This window comes from Podarcis muralis, chromosome 14 (genome assembly GCF_964188315.1).
Source record: "Podarcis muralis chromosome 14, rPodMur119.hap1.1, whole genome shotgun sequence".
In the NCBI taxonomy this organism is placed as follows: Eukaryota; Metazoa; Chordata; class Lepidosauria; order Squamata; family Lacertidae; genus Podarcis; species Podarcis muralis.
In genome coordinates, this window is record NC_135668.1 from 9,448,525 (window position 1) to 9,466,929 (window position 18,405).

At 50.3% G+C, this 18,405-nt stretch overlaps 2 protein-coding genes across 2 annotated transcripts; one reads left to right on the forward strand and one right to left on the reverse strand.

Annotated features, from left to right (window-relative positions):
* The first annotated feature begins 274 nt into the window (after positions 1-274).
* On the forward strand, positions 275-10,408 carry SNX22 (sorting nexin 22). Its single transcript, XM_028705770.2, has 6 exons — positions 275-438; positions 5,671-5,754; positions 6,626-6,730; positions 6,821-6,912; positions 8,393-8,466; positions 9,425-10,408. The coding sequence occupies exons 1-6, from the start codon at positions 361-363 to the stop codon at positions 9,559-9,561; spliced, it is 570 nt and encodes a 189-aa protein (XP_028561603.1). The 5' UTR covers positions 275-360; the 3' UTR covers positions 9,562-10,408.
* Positions 10,409-10,898: 490 nt separating this feature from the next.
* PPIB (peptidylprolyl isomerase B) lies at positions 10,899-18,397 on the reverse strand. Its single transcript, XM_028705768.2, has 5 exons — positions 18,214-18,397; positions 14,844-14,957; positions 13,482-13,575; positions 13,164-13,348; positions 10,899-11,324 (listed from the first exon to the last, which is right to left on the reverse strand). Exons 1-5 carry the CDS (start codon positions 18,376-18,378, stop codon positions 11,202-11,204), a joined length of 681 nt encoding a protein of 226 aa, XP_028561601.1. The 5' UTR covers positions 18,379-18,397; the 3' UTR covers positions 10,899-11,201.
* Positions 18,398-18,405: the final 8 nt, after the last annotated feature.

Consider the following 18,405-nt stretch of genomic DNA (forward strand, 5'->3'; position numbering starts at 1 on the left):
TTATCTTAATGTACAAATCTCTAGAAAGCCATACAGAGTCCATTCCGCTCGCAGAATGTTCGGCGCTAGCATAAAATGTGAATGGTCGTGGAGGAAGAAAAGGGAACGGGTAAGAGGGAAGTAGGATAGAGGAAAGTTTGGGAAGGAGGAGGGGAGCCGGACAAGAGAGAAGTTTGCTCTCCACTTTAAGCGCAGCGCGCACGAGCCCTCCGAAGCGGCGGCGCTTGGGAACTGCGCGGCTGGAGCGCGCAAAGGCGGCGGGACCCGACGGGGCGGGTCTCCGCCGCAGAGGGCGGAGCGGCTTCAACAAGCCCTGAATGAGTCCGCGGGGGCGGCTAGTCTCGGCTCCGAGGAGGCGGCATGCAGCTGCAGGTCGCGGTGCCCTCGGTGGGGCTGCAGCTGTCCGAGGGCGACCAGAGCCCGGAGAAGGCGCGCACGGTGAGTGGCGGCGGCGGCGGCGGCAGCCCGTCGGGTTGCTCCCGGAGCGGGGCTTGGGCTCTCTTGCAGCCGCGGGGCCGGGAGGGAGAGCCCGTCCGCCGGTGCCTCTGGCGGGCTGGAGGGGAGAGCGGCTTCCAAGGCAGCGGGTGCCGTCGGGGCCCGAGACCAGCCTGCAAGCGCCTTTGGCAGGGAGAAAGGGGGCGCTGAACTTGCTGGTGGGGCTTTGCAGAGGCCGGACGAGCGAGGGAGGGGGTCCTTTGCGGCGTCCACCAAAGGAAACGAAGGAAGGAGCCCGACACGTGTAGCCTGGGGACCCTTCAGAAGTGAGAAGGCGCGCGAACAGCCTGCTTCTGGCGTCTCCAAGGGACGCGAGACGCGATTGTGATTCTTCCAACACCGCCGCCTTTTTGAGTCTGGTGAAAAAGAAGAAAGCTGGAAGAAGAGACGCTTGGAAAGAATGACGGACCTGGAGACTCCCTTTAGCGATTGAATGACTTGAGTCTGTGTGTCCCAACAAGCCCGTACCCCACCGCTCAAAAAGGGGGGTTTATTACAGCTTCTGTGGACCAGAGATATGGGATATGGCAGGTGTAGATAGAAAGAAAAATGTTAGCAGTGAGGGCAGAGAAGAATGAAATATAGACCCTGATAATTGTGCTGAAGCTTACAAATCTCCCAAACAAGTACAGTGCCCCCATCACATGACAGAGTTGGTAAGACCAGCAGGGCACTATTTGAGGCTCCCAGTCGTGTGTGTGTGTGTGTGTGTGTGTGTACACAAATGCACATGGGAGAGCATGAAATTGGGTCTTTGACCTGGGTGAAATAAAGCCTACTTTTGGCTCTGCCTCCTGGCACTGATGAGCTAATGAACAACTGCAGTGCGATTTAAAAAAAAAAAAAAACCTTATCTCAATTCAAGGCCACAGGTGATAGAACCAAACTTCAAAATGCTTCCTTCTCTGGGAAGAAAGTGCACACTGTGGAAAGCACTTGATTAAATATGTCCTCCTTGTTTCATTGTTTAAGCTGAGTTCCCATTGGCATCATCGCCGCAGGCAGCAGTTTCTTATAAGATGGGAATCCTGTGACACACACACACACCTGGAAGTTGTTGGACTACAATTCCCATCATCGCTGATGCGGACCATGCTGGCTGGGCCTGTTGGAGTCAGAGTCTCACAGTGTCTGAGGGCCACAGGTTCTGTGTTCCTCTAAGAAGGCTTCCAAAAATGGGGTAGCTGGAAACACATTCATTCCATGACCTTTCTCAGTGTCTCTGTTCTGTTAAAAGATAAGAGCTGGCATGGGAAGCCTGTCGGCCTCTAGATAATTATGGAGTCCATCAATATCTGGAGAACCAGCCGTTTCCTACCCCTGACTTAAAGAAATGTTTATGCTGCTTGAAAGTATACCGGTTGAGACAATAATACACAGAATACGGGAATAATGTGTTTTATTAAAATGATGCATATTGTTCCAGAAACCTGCCCCCCCCCGCCATGTTTGGGGGGAGGGAGCAGCCACTCCTCACACTGTTGCCACAATAACACACACACAAACACACACCTACCCTGTAGGAACGGGCAGAATGGCAGCTGTCGTGCCTCTGCTCCTTGTAGAACTAGAAGAAACTGGGAGGTTGCTAAGATCTGTAAGGCAAGATCTACTTCACTCACATGCACACACTTAAAAAAATCCTTCTGGCCACAAGGAGCCAGAAGGCACAGAGTAACTGCCGCCAGTACATTTTGGCAGCTGAGGCAGACCCCAAAATTGCACCTCCCCTCCCTGCCAGGAAAGAAGAGGTGCAGCAAGACCTACATCCAGAACAAGGTGGGGCGGAGAAAGATTGGCACTGGAATCAGCTGCCCCAGTGGATCCCTTTGCCTGAGTCAGTCACCTCATCTTGCCGCATGGGTGGGCCGGCCTTGAGTGCAGTACTTAGAGATGAGAGATTCTCGTATGGCACCACTGTAGGCCATTCTGGGGTACTGGGGGTGGGAAACTAGTTAACCCGAGAGTGGGGTGGGGATCAGTATGGTGTAGTGGTTAGAGCATCAGATTAGGATTTGGGAGATCAGGGTTCACATCCCAACTCGGCCACAGAGCTCACAAGACAACCTTGAGCCAGTCACAGTCTCTCCACCCGAAATACTTCACAGGGCTGTTCAAAAATGAAGAGACAGGAGAACCATATACAGTGGTACCTTGGGTTACAGACACTTCAGGTTACAGACGCTTCAAGTTACAGACTCCGCTAACCCAGAAATAGTACCTCGGGTTAAGAACTTTGCTTCAGGATGAGAACAGAAATTGCTCAGCAGGCGCGGGAGGCCCCATTAGCTCAAGTGGTGCTTCAGGTTAAGAACAGTTTCGGGTTAAGAATGGACCTCCAGAACGAATTAAGTTCTTAACCCGAGGTACCACTGTACACCACTTTGAACTCCTTAGAGGAAAGGTGGGGGCATACATCTAGTAATCAGGGCCATCCCTCCCACAAAGCAAGGGGAGGCGGCTGCCTCTGGTGGCGGATCCACAGGTGCAGGAGAACCCAGTAGAGATCTTTATTCCCCACTCGTTCATGATGTAGATCCTTCACTCACCCCTTCTTTCCTGGTGGGGAGGTATGCCTCAGGTGCTAAAATGTATTGAGATGGTCCTGGTAATAATAAATAAATGAACTGTATCACGTGGCTATAGAATGACTTGGGCCTTTGGATTCCTCTAGGCCAGTATGATAGACTCTGACTGGCAGCAGAGTTTCCTCCAGCGTCTAGGACAGAGGTGATCCCTTGCCCTAAAATCTGAGATCTCCTTTTAAACTGGAGGCAGAAGAGGAGCTTGTTGGATCAATTCAATGGCCCATCTAGTCCAGCATCCTGTTCTCGCATGAACTGGACTAATCCTCTTTTAAAGCCATCCAACTTGTTGCCCATCACTGCCTCCTGTGGCAGTGAGTTCCATGGTTTAACTTTCTTTTTCTTTTGCCAATTAATTTTTATTAACTTTCAAAATTTTTAACAAATTAAGAATACATTAATTAAATTTAAAAGTTGACTTTCCACCCCACCCTTCCAAGATGCTTCTTTCCCCTCCCTCCTTTGCTGCTAAACACTTTTTCTTAATTTCTAATCCTTTTGCATCCATTCTCTATTTCCATTGACTGTTTATGTTCAATTCCTGCTTAGACTTTTTTTGCCAGTTAATCAAATAATCTTTTATCAAGCCATGTAAATCATTAATCATAATTTTAAATCACATTTCCTCCAATACGACTTATTCATCATGGCTTTATTTTATCCATCCTGAATCTTCCAACATTCAGCTTCACTTGAATGCCCATGAGTTCTAGGGTCTAGAGATGTGAAGATTTCAACCTGGGACTTTCTGTGTCCCAAAGCATGTGCTATGGGAAATCTGAGAAGCCCACTTAGATCAGATTTCTGTCGTGCATCCAGCAGTGCTAATGCCAAGAAGCCCAGGCCAAATTAAGAGCAGACACTTAAGACAGGATTCTGGTAAATTGGGACATCAGCTGTGGAATGACCAGCCTCGTTTTCGTGGAGGGAAGTGAACTTAGAGTGGCCTGTCTCCAGCGCACACTGAGCGAAGCATAAACATCAGGCATGGCATCTCTTGGGCACAGAGTTTCCCGGTTTCCTTATTGGTTGGCAATTCTCTCTGTTTAGTTAAGCTGGGTGTGGTGACCGTGGCTCTGTATTCCAGCTGGAAGGAGCTTACTTTGCTTGTGCCTTTATGGGAAAACTGCAATTGGAACATAAAATGCCTTATGTGGCAGGATATTTTTGGCCCTAGAAACCTAAGAAACCACCTACCAGCCATTGGTCTTTCCAGCTCAGGCAGCAACTCTCCGAGTCGGAGGTCTCTTCTAGCCCTACGGAGAGATGCTACGTGGAACTGAACATGGGGGAGCTGAACATGTCGTATTCTATCACTCAGCCATGACTTTTCACTAATGAATCCGATTTTTTCCTTTTTAAAAAGCAAGCTTCTAGACCACATGGGAAGCAATTATAGGCTTGAAGGCACAGGATCAGGACCTTGTGCAATTTCAGGAAGCAGAGGAGGAGTGACGCAGCGATCCCACTGGCCAGAGGGTTAGACTTCAGTGCCCTGCATCGCTTCTTCCCTCCCCAACCCTATTCCACGGTTTTGGGAAGGAAAGAGAATAAAGGATATGCATGCATATTGGTTTAAAGTAGATCACAATGTGATTTTTCTAGTTGCCAAGTTCTCCCACTGCTGGCACAGCAGAGCTCTTGTACGTGTGCCTAGATGAGGAAGAGAAAGCAGTGTATACTAAAAATAGCAGTGTGTGTGTACACACACACACACACACACACACACACACACACACACACAACCTGCTGCTGCCACTACACAAACCTTCTGCGAGTAGACTGCTTTTGACATTCCAGGGGTGCTCCACTTCTTTTTTTTTATCCTTGTCTTTTCCTCATTTCATTTTAAATTCATATACCGTCTTTTTCCATTGCTGACCCCAAGACAGTTTGCAGCCCAAGGTGAGGACTGTACCATGTGCTTCCCTCCCAAAAAAATATTTGGATCTGCTGCGCAAGGAGGGTCTGTTGCTGCAGCTGCAATTCATGGTGACCAGAAGTGAGTGTTGGGTGCGTGAATAGTTGCTTCAGCCGGGTAAACTGAGGCCTGGGCCCAGGGACTTTGGTTTGTTTCCCCCCCAAGGAGCTGGCCCATTTGGTCTCCTTTTCTCTCTCCTGAACGACTAAGTACACAAAACCTGTGTGGCACCTCTGCTACATCTCTGCAGCATCTGGGCACAAACCCTTCAAGAGGAATCTGTGCTTTCCTGGAGTTGTCCGAAGTGTATTCGCCGCACTTCAACTGCACACATTCCTCAGGCCCGACACGGAGTCTTCTACTGGGTGTTCTTTTATGCAGAGCCGAGTTTATTCAGTATTCCTGCCCCTACCCCCCTGCTCCCATTTGGCACTTTTGAGAAGCGAAGCCAAAGGCTGATTTCAAAGAGGCTTTTGTCCAGCGGTGTTTGCTTTGGGGAGAGACTGGACTGCGGTGCATTGTGGGGGAAAGAAAGCAAAATGACCGCCCTGCTACTGCAGAGAGTTAAGACAGATCTCATCTGTTCAGCAGCAGCAGAAGAAGAGCTGTTTTGTGGTGTGGGTGGGGCACGTCCGGGTGAAACTGACGAGCTTGTGCCTAACCTTTCAGGTGTTCAAGGTGGAAATCCTGTGGAACGGGAGGAAACATTGCATTGAGAAGCGCTACAGCGAGTTCCATGCCCTCCATAAAAGGGTAAGGCAGGCCAGCAACATCTGGAGGGCAGGCACCATGTTTCAAATGCCTGCCCTTGCTTTCAGGGCAATGGATTTTTCCTCCTGGGCATTGGATAATTCTGTAGTCCATATTTTTTGTAAAGCCCACATTGCTGGTCTTGAGCCAAGACTTCCAGCCTAATTGGGGCTGGCCCAGACTGCTTGCTACCTTGATGCAGAGGGCAAGATGGTTCTCCCTCCATCCATGCCCTGCCAGGGTGGGGGACTGTTTGGGCCCCAACAGGCCAGATCCTTACCTCCCCAAAACCCACTGCCCAACTTGGACAGGTATGCGATCCACCCATCTGTCAGAGTTGACCCATGTGGGAAAGGATCCTGCCGGAAATGCACTGGCAAAGCACTGCCCGGAAGGATTGGACTCTCTACTCACCAGCCGCTGAACAGAGGGTTCGATCCTGCTCTCTGCTTAGGTCTGCTTCGCCAGCATGTTCCCAACAGGGAACAAAATGACAAAGCGGTACCCAGCAGGATTGCTATCGCCCAGCAACGTTAGCTGATTGGCAGGTGGGTGTGGTTTGGGGAAGCGGTTTTGTGGGCCGAATTTGACCCCTGGTGGGACGAGATTGCCGCACAGGCCATAAGTTCCCAATGCACAGAAATGGACCCTGCTGGCAGCTGAGCCTGACTCCAACACTCTCAGCGGAGAGCTGGCTAGTTTTGGAGTCGTAGGACAGAGCACCTCTTCTCCCAGTGCCTCTCTGACATTCAGCATCCACTGCCAGAAGCAGCGACTTCCCTCTGCCTAACAGTAGGACCGGCCGTGGGCCTGGTGGATCCTGGAGCTCCTGTGATGTCCATGCAGCTTCTCTACTCTCTTCCAACCCCCACAGATCAAGAAGAGATGCAGAGTCCCAGACTTCCCACCCCGGCGTGTCCCCAACTGGATGACGAAAGTCCTGGAGCAGCGGCGGCAGGGCCTGGAAGCTTATCTCCAGGTAGGATGCGAGGCTGGCAGCCAAGTTGAAAACAGCCTCCTTTCCTCCCTAGGCTGCTCTCACTGATCTTGGTTCATCCGTCTCCTGCAGGGCATCTTGCTATGCAATACAGAGCTTCCCAAGGAACTTCTGGATTTCCTGAAACTCTGGCAGTTTGAGCAGGAGAACAAGGTCGATCTCGGGTGAGTGTTTGGGTGAGCCGGGGGGAGACTGAGCAGGAGCGACACTTTCCCCCTTTGTGCCACTGTCTGGCACAGGTGGGGAGAACCTTTGGCCCTCCAGATGTTTCTCCAAACACCGCCGTAATCCAAACACCATGATGAGAATCTCTTTGAAGTCTGAACCTAAACCCCCAGGGACCGTACACTTCTGCAGGTTTTTCTTAAGCTGCTTCAATCCAGTCCACGTCTATTTATTGTCCAAATCTATTCATTTTTTCAAACAGATGTTCCCAGCTATGTGAATGGCATCGGAGAGTGCCAGCCATCCCATGCTCTGTGACCCAGTGTCCTGCCGCCTGCACCTTGATGCAGGTCGGCAATCTCGGACAATCCGCAGGTCTACAAGACAGTCCTCACCCACCCTGGGGAGGTTGCCAGGGCTAATTACCCCCATATCAGCCCTGAATTACCGGCACAGCTGGAGTCCGGCCGTGTGGGAGTCAGCCATTTCCACCGCCGGAAACAGGAATCTCCCGGCCCTCCAGATGTTTCTCAACTACAATCCCATCTGCTACAGCCAGTGGGTTGTCAGGGCCCAGGGTCGTGTTGGTTCCAGCTGCCATCAGTCAGCATGGGCTGGGATGATGGGAGTCCTGCAATATTTGGAGCCACAGGTTCCCCATCCCTGCCTTATAAGCTCCCAGAGCCACCAGTTTCCACACACCAGCTTTTGTACGGAAAGGCTGCCTTTGTTACCACCACTGTTTGTGAACAGCCTGTCCTGCCGCACCCAATGTTCTCCCCTGGGCGACTTTTCCTCGCAGGACACAAGGCAAGTGCTTCACTGCCCCAGTGCTTTGTTTCCACTAGTGGGAGGGAGTCAAAACAGTCCCAACAACAGAAGGGTCCAGCCTTTGTCTACTTACTCCCCAGGGGATAAATGTGCTCATCCAGCCATGGAGGCTGGCATTTATTTTCTCGCTCCAGGGGAATGGGCACTCCCTGCGGCTTGCTTGCTGCTACAAGCAGCAGGGAATGCTCTCAAAAGGGTCCGCTTTGTGCTCTTGCTGGCCAAGTTGCAAGTGCCTGTTCCTTTTGCAGAGAGACAGAGCGCACCCTCTTCCGGCACTGCAGCTTAGTGGCAGAGCAACTGCTTTGTGTACAGATGGTCTCAGGCTCAATCCCCAGGTAGGGCTGGCCTGGAGAGAGGCTGCCAGTATAAGGCAACTTCCTATGATCCTTTGTTGAGAGCAGCAGCATCTGCCTGATACAGCGTTATGCCACTGGTCCATTGCCTACACTGATTATTCCAGTGCGGGGTGAGGATCTCCTCTTTATTGCATTTTTAGCTTTCCTCTCCCTCCTTCAAGTTCAGGGTGGTGCATGTTGCTCCTCCCTTCCGCACATGCATTTTATTCTCACAACCACCTTGCGAAGTAGGCTAGGAGCTGAAATGGACAGATTCTAACCCAAACGGCGGGGCTCAATTCTCTCTTTGCAGCCCCGGTTACCTGCTGTCCCACCGGCCGGTCATAAGTTTCCAAAGCGATCCATACATCCTCCCAGCTTCCACAGGTAATGGCTTCCTAGTAAGGTTTTTGGGGTGGTGATGGAGGGGAGCAGAGCTCTGGGCTGCCCAGGGTCTGTTATCAAGCAAGGGTCTGGGGTGCATGTTGACACTTTACCCGATACAGAAACAATTTGTCATGTAGTTGTCCATATGTGTGACAAGAGAGCCGGGGGTCCCTCACCTGCCATCCTGGACTGGCAGGATTGGGGGAGTGGATGGAGAGCAGTTTTTGTTTTGCTTAAAGGCACCTGTGCAAAAACCATTGCAGTGTTAAAGGTAAAGGTAAAGGGACCCCTGACCATTAGGTCAAGTCATGGCCGACTCTGAGGTTGTGCGCTCATCTCACTTTACTGGCCGAGGGAGCGGGCATACAGCTTCCGGGTCATGGCGAACCAGAGCAGTGCATGAAAACGCTGTTTACCTTCCTGCCGGAGTGGTACCTATTTATCTACTTGCACTTTGACGTGCTTTCGAACTGCTAGGTTGGCAGGAGCTGGGACCGAGCAACGGGAGCTCACCCCATCACGGGGATTTGAACTGCCGACCTTCTGATTGGCAAGTCCTAGGCTCTGTGGTTTAACCCACAGCGCCACCCGCGTCCCCTTATTGCAGTGTTAGAGATGCCCAAACACTCAGGTTTGGGGTAGTTAAGCAGCGTCTCCTGCAACAGGAGGAAGCGGTGCATGCTGAAATAATGAAACATGGGATCGCAGAGTCCTTACATGAGCCACTTTTGTGCTCTGGAACTGAACCGTGTGCTAGATCTCATGTGAGTGCCAGGTTGAAGATGCCCCTTTGCCCTCTGCTGGGGGCGGTATTGTCCGTCAGCCCATCTCAGAGGGCTTAGCTTCCTAGGCCAGAAAGGGAAGACAGGAAGAGGCCTCTGGGGCTGCTTTCTGCTCCCACCTTTTAAGGGTTGAATGAATGGGTTGCCACCTGTTAATTCCCTCCTCTCCCTCTCAGACTTGCTTCCCGATGTGATCCTGAGTGGAGTGCTGCAGGGCTTCTATGCACCCCGGACGACCTTCTGCCTGCAGTCAAAGCTCTTTGCGGCTCTGCCACCCGCCGACTCTGCGTCCTCTCCTTTGCAACCAGCCTAGGGAACGCTCAGAGGATCGAGTGCAGCTCTGTTCGTTTGCAGAAAAGCAACCGCCGGCTTCCTCCTCATGTTGTACGTTGGAAAGAAAGAGGTTGGGGACAAGAGTACAGCTGGGGGAGCCACTTCTTGAGGCAGTGGGACGGAAATGCAGTAGGTTGCTTTGTTAGGCTGCTGAGCTCCAGTAGAGTGCAGCTAACATGGGCAGGGCTCCTTGCCACTTCTGGCAGAGCTGTGGCTCTCAGGTGTTTCCAGGTGACAGCTCTTGTCAGCCCATGTGAGTGACAAGCAGCTGCGAGTCAGGGAGGTACACCTGCCTTCCTCCAGGCTTCATGGGCTGGAAGCAAGAGCAGCACAACAGCAGCTGGGTACTGACTCAGATCAGGTGCTAACAATGCAAGATGCTCCTAGTGTTTGTGCGCACAGTGACACCACATTGATAGTCTCCCAGCCTTCCGTCTAGTCCAAAGGGAGGCAGCAACTGCTCCCTCACCGCAGCGGCGAGAAACCACTGCCAACTTGGCATGGATCTGGTCCAGTTGGCACCTTAATGCAGGTGTAGCCAACGTGGTGCCATCCAGCTGCCAACAGCCCCCCAACTCCCATCAGCCCCAACCGGCTGTGGTCTAACAACACCCAGCTTGGGGAAAGCTGCATTGATGGGACACAGGTAGCAGAGCCCTCCCAGAGGAGTATGGGTTTTTCTACAGCGTAGTGGGAGACCAGCAGCTCCTCTAAGCTATCCCGATAGTTTGGGTCATTCCTGCTGCAGAAGATAACTGCTTTCTCAGTGGGGTAGATGTTCTACTTTAACAAAAATGGCTATGCAATAAAAACACTTCCACTACAAATATTGAGTTGGTTTTGAAACTGCTGTAATTTGAGGGAGGGGGGTGGAGGGGAGAAGAAGAGTTTCTGACACTGCCAGTGGGCTGGTTTGTGGCCAGTGCTTCTTAAACCATGGTTTACTCTTACACTGAATCAGTATGCTAGTGCTTGGGGGGTGGGGGGAGCTGAGCCAAATCATGGTTTAGTTGCAAGAGAGGCTTTCTTCTTCCTGCTGTTTGTGTTTGCGATGGCTTGGAATAGGCCCCTTTATAAACATACCCACCTTTCGTGGGATGCTAGGATTGGACAGCCACTTGCCTTTGTGTTCCAAACAGGGGAGCAAAGAGCTTTCTGAACGAATTTGGCAATGGCTAACAAAGAGAACTTTCCTTGGGGAAGTAGTAAATTTGTGACATTCGCTCCCTAGAATACCCCTCTAAATAAATGCTGGAAATTCATAGTTGGGGTGGGAGGACCTAGCTGTAGCAAATAAAAACAACAACCAGGCAGTGCTACAAAAACACAATGGTCGCGTTTATTGGTCCATGTGCTTTCTTACAAAATGGAATGGGACACCCATTGCCCCCCCCTCAAAGCCACTTGGATGACCAGTGGCTGATGGAATGAGTTGTTACAAGAATGGAGACCCCACCCCCCACCCCGAAGCGTGTAGCTGGGGGAAGGGCGGACAGAAAGGGAGCAGCAGTGGCGGCAGTTCACCTGCTGTGGGACAGTGATGATGCGAGGCCTCCATGAGTGTGTAGCCCCCTCGCAGCCCTTTGCAAGCCAGAGTCTGACCCTCCAGCGGCCACCCGGTTATTCTTTGGCAATGGCAAATGGCTTCTCCACCTCGATGACGTTGCAGTCGGCAATGGTGACGTCTTTGAGAGGTTTGTCCCGACTATCGGTCTTTGTGTTCTCCACTTTCCTCACTACATCCTAAGAATGGGAAGCAGGAATAAGAAGGGAGGAGTGTTGGAAGTTAGCCAGGGGGAATTTTGCTTCTGGTGTGGGCCCAACTGCGGCCATATGGAGATCTCTGGATGCCAGGTTGCCAACTGACATGCCCACCTGGCTGGCCCCTCCAGCTTTCTTAAGCAGGTAGGCAGAAGGGCTTATTCATTGCATTTAAATCCCACCTTTTCTTCCAAGAAGTACATGGTTCACCCCTCCCCTGGTTAATCTCTACAACAACCCTGTGAGGTAGGTTAAGAGGCTGTGACTGTCCCAAGGCCCCCCAGTGAGGATTTGAACCCTGATCTCCCACGTCCTAGTCCAACACTCTAGCCACTACACCACACTGGCTTCCTACAGTTCTTCTGCTATGGGGCAGCTACATAAATTAAGTAGGTAAATAAAAATGGGGAAAGCAAAATTTCACTTAGAGAAGTTTCTGAAATACTTTCCTCGAAGCCTAAATTTATTTTATTCTGGATTGTTTTATACGGTGCTTTTATATAGAGTTGGAAGGGACCCGAGGGTCCTCTAGTCCAACCCCCTGCAATGCAGGAATCTCGGCTAAAGCATCCATGACAGATGGCCATCCAACCTCTGCTTAAAATCCTCCAAGGAAGAGTCCGCAACCTCCTGTTTTAATGTGTTGCAAACTGCCTTGAGATTTTTTCCCCTTTAAAATATAAAGTAGGAGAGAAATTAAATGAATAGTCATAATGATAAATCTTATTGTTTTTTAAAGGTGCCTAGACATTCCGTTGTGGTGACTGCAAGCTACGTTTAAGGTGCAATTTGCTTATATATCTGAGTTTCTAACACTGATGGCACGTTATACCTGTGGAGGGCACTCAGCAATGCCCATCGCATGGGCATTACTAGCTGCCCATTTTGCCCTGTAATGCAGCCTGGAGAATGGCAATACAGTCGTACCTTTGAAGTCGAACGGAATCCATTCCGGGAATCCGTTCAACTTCCAAATCACGGCTTCTGATTGGCTGCAGGAAGCTCCTGCAGCCAATCGGAACCCCGTCAGACATCTGGCTTCCAAAAGAACATTCAAAAACCTGAACAGTCATTTCCGGGTTTCGATTGTTCGGGAGCCAAAACATCCAAATTCCAGGGCGTTCAACAACCAATGTACAACTGTATGGGGTTCCTGTAGTAAGCTCTCTCTATATTCACTCTTAGGCACTAGTTATTCCAATCTTTGACACTAGGTGCACATAGCTGTTTCCCATACACAGAGGGAGGCAAGACGTTGTCAAACTCCCAACTTCCATCAGCTCCAGGCAGCATAGCGGATAGTCAGGGGTGATAGAAGTTGTGGTTCAACTTCGCAGGGTTCTCCACCCCTGCAGTTCAAATGTCAGAATTGGCATTACCAGATAAAAATTCAAGTCCACCACCGAGATCTAAAAAGCCCAGGAAGCTGAACAGATTTGTGCCCGATGTCAAAAGAGAAACAAACTGAGCACCAGGCAAAACTATTGTTGAGGGACTCCAAAGATTGGGCACCACCCCAGAAAAAGCCCTCTCTCCCCTCCCTACAACAGTGGGGTCTGGAGAAGAGCCTCCTTAGGCCCATCTTAAGGCTGGGCCCAGGTGCTGTTTGGTGCTTAAAAGGTTTTTACCAACACTACGAACTGCCATGACAACAAGCTAGGAGGCAGTGAAATTTTCCTATGCTCCATTTGCCTGGTCCGTGGTCAAGTTCCCATTATTTGGAACCAACAACTGCATTAGAAATCCAGTAAGGGCCCAGATGCCCCTATGCACAACACACACACACACACACACACACACACACACACAAATTCCACTTACCATCCCTTCCAGGACTTTGCCGAAGACAACATGCTTGCCATCCAGCCATGACGTCTTGACGGTGGTGATGAAGAACTGAGAGCCGTTGGTGTCCTTGCCGGCGTTGGCCATGCTCACCCAGCCAGGCCCATAGTGCTTCAACTTGAAGTTCTCGTCGGGGAAACGGTCCCCGTAGATGCTTTTACCTGGCAGTGAGCAAAAGGGAGAGAATAACACCGGCTTCCAGCGTCCAGCTTTGGTTTTGGAGGGTTACTCCTGCCCAGAGGAGGATCCTTGTCCAACCCCATCCAGAAGAGACAGAATTGACTCAGCCCTCACCTCCTGTTCCATCTCCCCGGGTGAAGTCTCCTCCCTGGATCATGAAGTCCTTGATCACACGGTGAAACTTGCTTCCTTTGTAGCCAAACCCTTTCTGAAAAGGAAGGGAGTTTGGTAAGAGTGAGGAGACTTTGCAGCACCACTCTGGGCAAGGCTTGGTTTAAAGTCCTTTCCTGAGCAATCCAGAGCCAGACAGTTTTGGAGCATCAGCTGTAACCTCTCTCATCTGTGGGCGGAAGAGAGTCACGACTGGTGGAAAAGGGACCAAGATACCGGGGAAAGCAGAATACTTTGCTGCTGCAATGCAAGTGAGGGCTCAGCAGTTTCTCCTCCACCATCACCAACCCCCCCACTGCCTGCAAACCCTAATGGGAGTCCAAATGCTTAAGGCTTTAGCCTCCAGCGGGTTAGCCCATTACTTGAGCAATAAACTTCTTAATGGGCTCAGCTCTTGCTAATCACTAGCAATCCCTTGTGGTTCCAACTACTAAAAGGGCCCCATCATGGGGATCAGCAGGGCTGGGTTTTCCCCCCCTGGGCGGGGGCAAATTAAAACACTGAAAGAGGAGAGCGGGCTAGTTTCTCAGAAAGAAAATAAGAACGGTCCCTATCCATTTTTGTTGCATTTCAAAGGCAACACAAATGCTGGAAACTTCTAAAATATATAAATGAAAGCTGGGAATTTGGGGTGATGGTACATCCAGAGATTATTTTTTTTGGGGGGGGGGGAATGACTGCCCCAACGTGCCACCCTTCCCTAGTGGAAGCCCAGCGGCCCAATTAAACATCTGGATTCACAACACAACATCTGGATTCACAACTGATCCAGTGCAGAAGCATATGGGAATTCACATAAGTAACTTGACGGTCATATTTTGAAAGTTAAAAGCAGCAGTGAGATGGCAGAAGCTTAATCATGGCAGCACCTCATCTTTTTCTCTTTGCTTAGCTTAGAGAAGAACATTCCCTCTCCAGCAGATCTCCACTCAGTTTCCAAATATTTGTGCAATTTGGCCAGCAGCAGCGGTGAATGGAGTGCACTGGAGGCAAATTCTGACATGCACCAGTCAGGATTCCTTCTCCCAAGGCCAGCAAAAGCAAAAGGCTGTAGCAGCCAGTCTTTGGCCTTAATAGTTTTCCAGGCCTCTCTCCACACCAAGGCTCTTTAGATGAGCAATATTATTATTTCACTTATTCAAAACGGGGTAAGCCAGCCCTCCTGCGTTTGGGGCCCTTCCTATTGTGTGGGCCTCTGGATGCGTGCCCCACAGTCCTTGCAGCCACCCTAAATGTCAGCCTTCCTTCTGCGCCCTTGTAAGCAGACTGACCTACTGAGGACTCTGACGCAGCACTCGAACTCACCTCTCCCGTGGACAAGGCCACAAAATTCTCAACCGTCTTCGGGACTGTCTTTCCAAAAAGGCCGATGACCACTCGCCCCACGTCTTCATCCCCGATCCGCAGATCAAAATACACCTGGTGAGCAAAACAGGCTGCATCACGGAACAGCTGCAGAGTGGAGCCTCCTTCCTGTTCTGACATCAGCCTCAATATCCAAGAGTCCAATGCCTGCGGGGAGTTAGGCTGTCTGCAGCAAGGCTTATATGTAAGGAGCCACCCATGGAAGCGTACTGCTAGTTTTATTGGGATCCTCCTCAGGTTATGCTCCATTCAAGTAGGAGGAGGAGAACCACATCCTTGGGAGAAAAAGGTGGGGCATAAATTCAATAAATAGAATATTTGTCCGCCTAGACAGGTATTGTCTTTTCTGACCAGCAGTCCCTCTCTCTCTCTCTCTCCCCAAGGGATAAGCAAAGGTCTCAACCTTGCAATTTGATTCCACCACCCCCAGACTGCACCCAACACCAGCAGTGCTCTGAACTCTCCCCAAATGCTTTCTCCCGGCTGCAATGCATTTCAGACAATGCCTAGTGCTTGCTTGAACAGAAAAGTCTGTGTGCACTAGAAACCTCTGAGTCATATGTGGCTGAAGTACAGCCCACTGTACAAAGTAGAGAGCCATATCTATTGCCCCACTCACACCAGAATGTGTCTCCCAAAAGTTTTTGGCTTGCACACTCTTCCTCCTCCCTGCTTCTGAAGTATGGCAAGTGGGCTCTGCCTGACAGTTCATGTTTGCTGGTCTGGATTCTCACTTTTAGCATGAGTACGTCCAGGGTTCAATTCCCAGACAAGTCCATGCTCCAGAGAGGGGTGGCGGGAATCTTAAAGGGGAACGTCATTGGTTCAATTCCTCACACCTGCAGCTTGAAAAAGATCTCTCCCTGGTACAGAGGAGAGATGCTACCAGCTGCATTAGGAAACATCCTCAATCCCTTCCCTTCCCAGGAGTTTGAGGAAGGGAAGGGGCCAGAATGCACAGACAGAGAATACTTTGTATGTCTGCGGTTCCAGGCTGAGTCTCTGGCATCTCCAGCTGAAAGGCTCTTGAGCAGCAATAGCTAGTGGTGCTGTCAGGACAAGTCTTTGGGTTCGGCCAAAGGAGGGAGGGGCCCCAAACACAGGAGGGCTTTTAAAGGAAGCAACATAGTACAAACTGTTTTGGAGCACATGTGGACCATTAAGTCCAGAGCCTAAAATTTCCCACTGGCTCCACCTCTCTGGAATGCATTTCCGAGACCCCAAAACCCACCTGCTGCAGTGTTCTAAACTCCCATTGTTCTAGGCGCATTTTGCAACAGGGAATTTCATTAGTGCGAGCATTTTCTGAGCGCCTGAGATTGCAGATTAAAATTGCAGAGTGGAAGGAAAGGAGGACCTTTTTCTGCCTCTCCACTTCCAGCTACCCTCTGAAGACTGGAGAAGAGACCCTCTTAAGAATATTAGGGGTGGGGGGTGGGCAGGGGGAGGGCTAGACCATGTGAAAAATGAATGTAATATTTTAGCTGCAGTTCATTCATTTTCAGCTTTGTGTTCTTGTTATAAAAAAGTGCGCCTAGACATTCTGTTGTTGCGTCCATAGCCCTTGGTTTAGCTCCTAGCTTTCATATCTCAGGTTCTAACACTGCCCATCTGCTCTCACTGGCCTTTGCTTCAGATCACACATTGCTTTGTAAGGTTTTTATTTTAGTTTTTGGCCGGCCGGTCGTTTTTCTTTCATTTTATGAAGTATCCTTTGGTGTCTGTAATATTGCAAGCTGTCTTGGGAGGGTTTTTGCTCTGAAAGACAGCCAGGACAATTTTTTAAGACAAGAAACTCAAACAACCAAGCTTTCAGTGGCACCATCAGATTCCTTGTGGCGTAAGAATGCACGTTAGTCTCTAAAGTTGCCGCAAGACTCTTTTGGAAGTTGTCCGATAAAATGATACAGGAATAGAAAGAAACCAAAGGTCTGGCTCAGCATAAGGTTGCTTTGTAGATTGTGGGATTTCTTATCCTGGCCAAGGCTTAGTCACAAAACCTAACCCTTTCTGCAGACATCTCTTTTCAATATGCATGACAACTGTCCTAATTTAACAGGGGCAGCCCCTAATTTCTGACGCTCCCCAAATCTCTCTCCTTTCCAACCCTGTGCCTATGAATACTTTATCACTTTGGGACCCCTAACTCTAACCACAAATACCAGGAAGTTCTATTACACTCAATTGTACCTCCTATTGAGTAATAACGCATCAGATGCAACAAAAGCACAGCTTGCATTAAACCTGTTGGCCTTTAAAGGAGCCGTAAGAGATTTCTGCAGTGGGAGACAAGACATGGCTGCCCCACTGGGGCCTCCAAGCAATAACCACCATGCTTGGAATCAAGCATGTTAAGAGTGAACTGCTGTTTAATTTTTATTTGCTGATGTTTTAAGAGTTAATTATATTGTGTACTATTCTAATAGATTGCTGAATATTACTTTACTTGATATAAGTGGCTCCATTTTAAAGTTACGATTTAGTATGAATTTTTGAAGTGGATCTGATCATTATAAGGCGCACGTTCCTTGCTGCATATTTTTGCTGCTGCAAATTGCCTTATAGCAACACAGAAAGGCGGCATACAAATTAAAAGCCAAATGAAATGAAGCCGTGCATCCTCGGAAGGGTCTCTCCATTGCGCATGACTTTATGCGCCCGCCGGGCCAGCTAAGACCCCACCCGGTGCCTCAGCCTCCCAATGCTTCTTTTCGCCCCTCCTTGCACACCACATCCCGATATAAAACACGACTGTGGTCTATTGAAGCCTTTGCCATACAGTGGTACCTCAGGTTACATACACTTCAGGTTACAGACTCCGCTAACCCAGAAATAGTACCTCAGGTTAAGAACTTTGCTTCAGGATGAGGACAGAAATCGTGCTTAGGCGGCGCAGCAGCAGGAGGCCCCATTAGCTAAAGTGGTGCTTCAGGTTAAGAACAGTTTCAGGTTAAGAACAGACCTCCGGAACGAATTAAGTACTTAACCCGAGGTACCACTGTATAGTCTTTCAAGGAGCACACGCAGGGGACGGGGTTCAGCTCTGAACGGTTTGCTAAGAAGAGAAGAAAAATCACCTCCCCGCTCCTTGGGTGCACTGGCCATAAATCGCCTTTTAGGCTTTTTCAGCAATTATCATGTTAAGATAAATCCAATACATAATAATTATGGTTATTGCACAGAATCGGGCTAGAGGGCTTCTGCTGCTGCGGAATAGAGGGGTGCAAGCGCAACAGGGGGGGGGCGCCCACCCTGCATAGAAGTGCAAGGGGGGAGGGTGCTGCAAAGAAGCCCCCCTCCCCCCGCTCACCTTGGCCGTGACCTTGGGCCCCTTCTTGCGCTCCTCCGCGTGAGCAGCCGGGAAGAGCAGCAGCAGCAGAGAGCCGCCCAGGCCCAGCAAGGCCGCGGCCGCCAGCAGCTTCATCTTCCTCCGCTCGCAGCCCCAGCAGCGCCAACCCGGCCACAGAGCCCGCATCCGCCCCCTTCCCCTCGCGCTCGGCCT